Source organism: Epinephelus fuscoguttatus, linkage group LG4 (genome assembly GCF_011397635.1).
Source record: "Epinephelus fuscoguttatus linkage group LG4, E.fuscoguttatus.final_Chr_v1".
Lineage (NCBI taxonomy): Eukaryota > Metazoa > Chordata > Actinopteri > Perciformes > Serranidae > Epinephelus > Epinephelus fuscoguttatus.
The window spans coordinates 31,138,062-31,144,352 of record NC_064755.1 but is presented as its reverse complement, the minus strand read 5'-3'; the positions used below and the strand labels follow the sequence as shown (position 1 = coordinate 31,144,352).

General features: G+C 40.9%; 1 protein-coding gene across 1 annotated transcript; it reads left to right on the top strand.

The window, feature by feature from the left end:
• Positions 1 to 773: 773 nt before the first annotated feature.
• On the top strand, positions 774 to 6,291 carry tmpob (thymopoietin b). Its single transcript, XM_049574336.1, has 6 exons — positions 774 to 1,869; positions 1,994 to 2,111; positions 3,112 to 3,267; positions 3,496 to 3,605; positions 4,021 to 4,121; positions 4,325 to 6,291. The coding sequence occupies exons 1-6, from the start codon at positions 1,636 to 1,638 to the stop codon at positions 4,713 to 4,715; spliced, it is 1,110 nt and encodes a 369-aa protein (XP_049430293.1). The 5' UTR covers positions 774 to 1,635; the 3' UTR covers positions 4,716 to 6,291.

Below are 6,291 nucleotides of genomic sequence, written 5' to 3'. Positions count from 1 at the left end.
AGTGAAAAGCAGCAAATTCTACAATGGCGCATGGGGGATAGGGGCATGCACAGGACATGTCTTCCTCAATATTTAGAGCATGTGCATTTGTCTCCCCCAGTAAAAAACATGAAAGTAACAGAAGCACAAATTGGTGCATAAAAAAATCACCAGAATTAAGGAAATCAAGTGTTTAATCTCAAAATATTCTGGCGGAGGACCCCCAAATTCCCCGTTTCAAATGTGTCCCCTCCAGTGTTGAAATGTAACCTACACCCTTGCACATTCGAGAGGCTACAAGCAGTTTGGGTGTGTGCCTGTGTGTGTGGTGACGGTAGCTGGACGAAAGAGATTATCATCACCTTTTGTCCCTTTTTTGTGCTGTCCCGCTGTGTCCTTGATTTTATAATTTTACTCTTGACACATAAGAGAGTGTCTGACCACCTCTTTGCAGAGACGTCTAGCTGTTTTATGGTCAAGTTTGAAAACTAATGGTAATTGTGCTGGCGTTGTTGTTGCTCCTCATGTCTGGGACAGCCTCATGTAAAGCCAATTCAGTGCACATCTCTAAAAAGCATTTAAACCCATCTGTTTTCTTTGACTCGTCTCAATTTTATACATTTTATTTTATAGCTTGTACACTTAATTCTCCTCTGTCTCGTTCCCATTTTCTTCCCTCTGTAATAAACTTTAATTTCTGTGCTATATAACGTTAAATCTTACTTTATATTGAACAAGATGAAACCTAAAATAAGGCCTTACCCCATGTGTCTTTTACATAATGTGGCTCATGCTGCCCTCTTCTGTTACAAAGGCAGAATTCATTTTAAGGGTTTAACATTCACTCACTCCCACATTATGTAATATGAAAACCACTGCTGATATTGTAAATATTGCTGTTAAACGCTAGCTGTTTTAGTAATGCATGTACAAAACCTACTACACAGACTGAAACTGAAGGTGTGTAAATGCGAGTAACGGCCACAGCTATTATACCGCCATTAACGTTGTTGTGTTTTCGCTCAATGCGACTGTAATTAATTATTTAAACTCGCGTTTTGCAACGTATTAAAGACAATAATGTCAATAACGCTAACAAATTGAAACAATAGTGGAAATATCATCGGCAGGATTCATGTTAATCCGTTATCTTAAACGTCCGGCCTGCCGTTTCTTTGTGGCGGCGGCCTGCGAGCGTTCCATTCATAGCTAGCCAATCAGAGCGCTGCTTACTGAGGCATTCCAGCCAATAGCGTGGCTGGTTCTTTTTCGGCCCTGTTACGACCGCGGACAGACAGAAGCAAGTGGACCGGTTTGAAGCTAAGCTAATTCAATCACATTACAGCGGGTTAATTTAGATTTTTTGCACTGGTTCCGTCAGCAGCACAGCCGCGTATCTGTTTGCGAAAAATCAAATCTACGTGTGGATAATTTCTCCGTCGGGCTAAGAAGCGGAACTGTGCATTTATTTTGGTAAACCGCGTCGGTGCTGCTAGCTGATTTGGCGGCGGTTAGGCGCCAGTAGTGTTTGACAACAGCGCTATTCGGTCACGTTCCCGGTGTTGTTGTTGGTGGCTGCCGAGTCAACGAACTAATTTCCGTTAGGCGCAAGCGGCAAAAATAAGAAAGCTATCGGTCGCTGTATTAAAGTGAAGCATGGCAGAATTCCTCGAAGATCCGTCGGTCCTCACGAAAGATAAGCTGAAGAATGAGCTCACAGCCAACAATGTGCCACTTCCCAGCGGAGAGCATAAAAAAGAAGTGTATGTGCAGCTGTATCTGAAGAACTTAACCGTGCTGAACAACAAGAAGAGCCCGCCTGCAGACACCTTCTCCAGCGATGAAGAGTTACCTGCTCCCGTGGTGTCCAACAAGAGTCGGTCTGGAAGAGTAAGTTTGGGTTAATTGATTTTTATTGTGATTAACTGTAAGATGATGCTGTGATTGTCTGTACTGATAGAAGCTGTGTAAGTTATGACTCGATGTATGATATGTAACTTAAATCTTTCTACAGAAAGCTACCAAAAAGACAGACAAGCCTCGCACAGAGGAAGTGGAGGTGACAGATCTCAGTGATGAAGATTTAAAACAACAGCTGGCTAAACATGGTGTAGACTCAGGACCCATTGTTGGTGAGTTCCTTGAGGTGTCTCTCAGAATTTGTGGGGGGGAAACTTCCCAACAAGAAAAATACAATTACATTTAAGTTACACATATAAACACTGGACATTAAGTTTCTAGATATGTTAAAGGTGCGTGTAGATTTGATTTGATTTTTATATTAGCTTATGTATTTTTATTACATTTTTTATCAAGTCCAATTTTATGTACTTTCACTTTTCCTTTTTCTTTTGCTTCTGACTCTTCAGCTGCTGTTTTGTGGGAATTTCCCTGATGCAGGGTTAATGAAATCTAAACTCACATATAAAGACACAAGCTTAAACAGTGTAAATACGAGTGTAGGGAGGTGTAGAGGGAGTCTTTAACCATAACTGTACAAGATTGTACAAAAAGACTAACTGCACATAATGGTAAAAGATAACCAGATAGCTTCGGGGAGGGAGACAAAGTGAGAATGGAAAGAAACAAATGATTTAAGAGGCACTGAATTATTTACATGATGTTATCATATGTGAATTATTAACATGATATCAATATTCAACTTTTAAATATCACAGATATCAATGATATCTGTCTACATCATGACACCATTAATATCAAATAACAAATTTGGGAATTTATTGGTTCCAAATTAGTTTTTTTAACTAAAGCCTGGCCTACAATGAATGTTTGAGACTGATACCAATATTGGTGTTTGAGTTTGTTTGTTTGTTTTAAAAAACAACTTTTTTGCAAAAACATTTTAGGTAAGAATCTTTCAAACCTTTTTTTTGTTTTTTGTTTGTTTGTTTTTTTGTTTTTTGTTTTTACATAATTTTTACCAGCTTGTTAGACAGGAATATAAAAAATATATTTACAAATATTTCTCCCTAAAACAGTGCTATGTGTGTCCAAGTAATCATGTTTCAATAATATGTCTTGATTGAACAAGGTGTTTAAATCTTCAGTGAGTTACATGCAATGTATTATGTGTGGTTTATCCTTTTTTGTCCCTTCCTCCCCTCCATTCAGCCTCCACCCGCAAGTTGTATGAGAAGAAGCTGCAGAAGCTTTTGGACCAGCCTCCAGCTGAACCTGAAGCTCCTACAGAAGTCACAGCTCTCCCCAAGGCGGACAGTAACCAGAATGGCAACACAAATTCTGACCAGTACAGTGACAAGGAAGATGGTGAGTTCTGACCCCAAATTACCCCTGAGCCATCGTTTACACTTCTTACCAAGACAAATAACATGACCCAAATGTGTTAGTTTGTTTTCTTTTATTCATAAAAATTATCCCGCCCCGTTAATAAACTTGGTTCTTGCAACAGGTCCCTGATTAAATATTGGAAAAACGCTGATTACTGTTCAGATATCATTGTGTTTGACTGCTGTGGTAATATTGTGTGTTTTTCAGAGGAGATTGCTGCCCCTGAACCAGAGCCAGTTCCTGTGGTAGAGAAGCCAGTGAGGAGCAGAGGGAAAGCTCCAGTTACTGTCAGAACCAGCAGCAGACGACAAACTAAGGTGAGGGACATTTTTCCATTTCCATTATTAGTGATAGGATTATATCTAGTGGTTCAAGCCTGAAGGGCTGAAACTCTGTGGTTTTTCTGCTGATTTCCTATTTTTCTTGAGAAAAACCATACAAAGAAGGTTTGGTTCAAAGAAACCACTAGGACACTAATAAGGGGTGGCAGCATTACCAAAAAAGAGTGTGGCCCATCACAGATTTGATCGTGAATAATTTAGCACCTGTTTGATTGTTCCAGACCTGTTAGTTGTCATTTGTGCAGGTGTTGGAAACTGTCAAAGGTCTTGATCCTTCACAGCTTTCAGTTTTTTACAGTCCATGTTGGCTTGATCCCCAGCATTGTTGCTTGTAGCCATATGTTAAGTTTGTATTAACATTTTTTTTTATATATATATATCATGCTGACAGGTGGTGGAGGAAATCATTACTGAAGAAACCCCTAAGAAGGCCAGTGAGAGCGTTGTTGAAGATATCCTTGCCAATGAAATAAGCACACCAACAGGCATGAGGTAACAAGCACATGAATCACGTACTGTCTCCACAACATCTTAGCAAATTTTATCTCCTGAATTAGACTGTGAAATGCTGTTGAAAGCTAAAAAAAAAAAAAAATATCTCGTATGCATAACTTGGGTGAAGATATTTTTTGTGTGTGTGTGTGTGTGTGTGTGTATGGAGCATAAAAGATTGATTTTGTTGTTTCTGTGCTCAGTGCAACCTGCAGGCGTCCGATCCGAGGGGCAGCTGGTCGTCCATTAAAACCAAGTGAATACTGGCTGGATGAGTCCCGTGTACAGCGCAGCCTCCACACTGAGACCCGTTCTTACTCAGAGTCGTTCTCCAGAGGGGCCGGCTCCGTCTCTTCAAGCAAAGCGCCAGCCCGACGAGGCTTCCTGTCCATCTTGCTCAAGCTCCTGCTCCTTGTCGTGGTGGGCGGTTCTCTCTTCTACGCCTATCAGAACCTGGAGGCCGAGCACATCAACACCGTCAAAGGCCTCCTGGACAGCGCTGTCGTCCACGTTCAGGGCGCTGTGACCAACGCAGCCACCTACCTGGGCATCGGCAGCGACGGTGCCGGTGCTACAGAGACCACCGAAAAGTAAAGACCCTCAGCAGTCTCTTGCCATGCCCCCGTCACCTCCCTGCCGCCTACCACAGCACACCATAACTCAAGCAGTAAACTTGGCTCACCTCTTCTCTTTACCCACATGGATGGACAAAGGTTACAGATTTAATTGGGACGATGAACTTCTCTTCTCTGGACTCCAGCTTTCCTCCCATCAGGGGAGGAAACAGTAGCTTCTGGACAACACTGTTTTGTGGCACTCAGAAGAGACTCATTTTACTGTTGATTTTAATCTGTGAATTGTTTGTGTCTTTGTGTGTATTTAACCCTTGTATGTAGAAATGAGTGCAGAATGGAGAGGCCAGTTTATCCATGCATGGTTGTAGTTTTTGAAGGTCATACTGTAGTTTCTAACTCTGTGCCAGGTGTTTTTCTGATGGTGACGTGCCTGGACACTCTTAGCACGTAGTGCCCTCCCATTTTCGAGCACAAAGCAGTGCTACTACTAATACCAGAATGTTACATGTGTTTCTGTATGAATTTCAAAAAAAAAAATGCTCTGTAGCTATAGTTAGGTAGAGTGATTCATTATTTCTATGGTGCTCAGGTCGATTCAGCTCAAAGTTTTTAATGTGGTCTGTGCTGGGAGGAGACACATGGTGTAATCAGGTCACATCACTGCATGAGGAAAATCCGCCCACGTTCAGGTTGAGGTATAAAAACTTTTTTTCTTTTTTTCAGTGGCCGATCACTGCTTGAATCATTGTATATGGGGCTTTATGATTACGACTGAAATGAAGATTCTGGTCACTCTGTAATATCATGATTTTTACTGTTAGTGGATCGAGGAAGAAAATTTACTCTTGTATCTACATCCTCATCAATTTGCAAAGTTCTCAGTGATACAAGTTTATAGTTTCCTCAAAGAAACTAAAACTGCAGTGTTCAATGATAGAATATTGATTTTCCAGCCCTGCCAGTGTGCCCATTTGAGTTTACACGCTTTGGGTTTTAGTGCTCTGTTGTGCTTTTTATGTTCTGTTTTGATTAGATTTCTGATCCTTCAGTCCTTTATGCAGGATTGGCTGTTGCAGTGCACCCACATAGCCCGCCTCACTGACTGCATGTGTCCAGACGTGGCAGATCTGCAAGAAGACACATGGAAAAAGTTAATTTTTGGGACAGTTAATCAATTTATTACCTTAAGAACTCTTTGACTACTTCTGCCTGAGCAAATTACCACAATTAAGACACTGTATGTTACGCTGAAGGGGATTGTTTATCTGCCGGGAGGGAGGATGCATTCACTGGAGGTGATGTTGGGGATGGGAAGATTTCTGGGGCACCTTTTGTTTCTATTTTGATATTTTTCTAAAACAGTGTGTTAAACTTTTTATAGCACATTTTAAGGTAACATTTGAAAGCAATATGTGAAACATGGAAGTGATACTGTATCTTAATTTGAACCTTGCTGACTTAATCCAAGTTGATTTCATCATCATCAGGCAGCTCTCCCACAACGGACAGAAACGACAGGGGTTATGTGGGTAAGGATTTTTAATCTGTTTATTTATGATAATGTAGGCATTATATCATAAAATAAACGTGGCTGT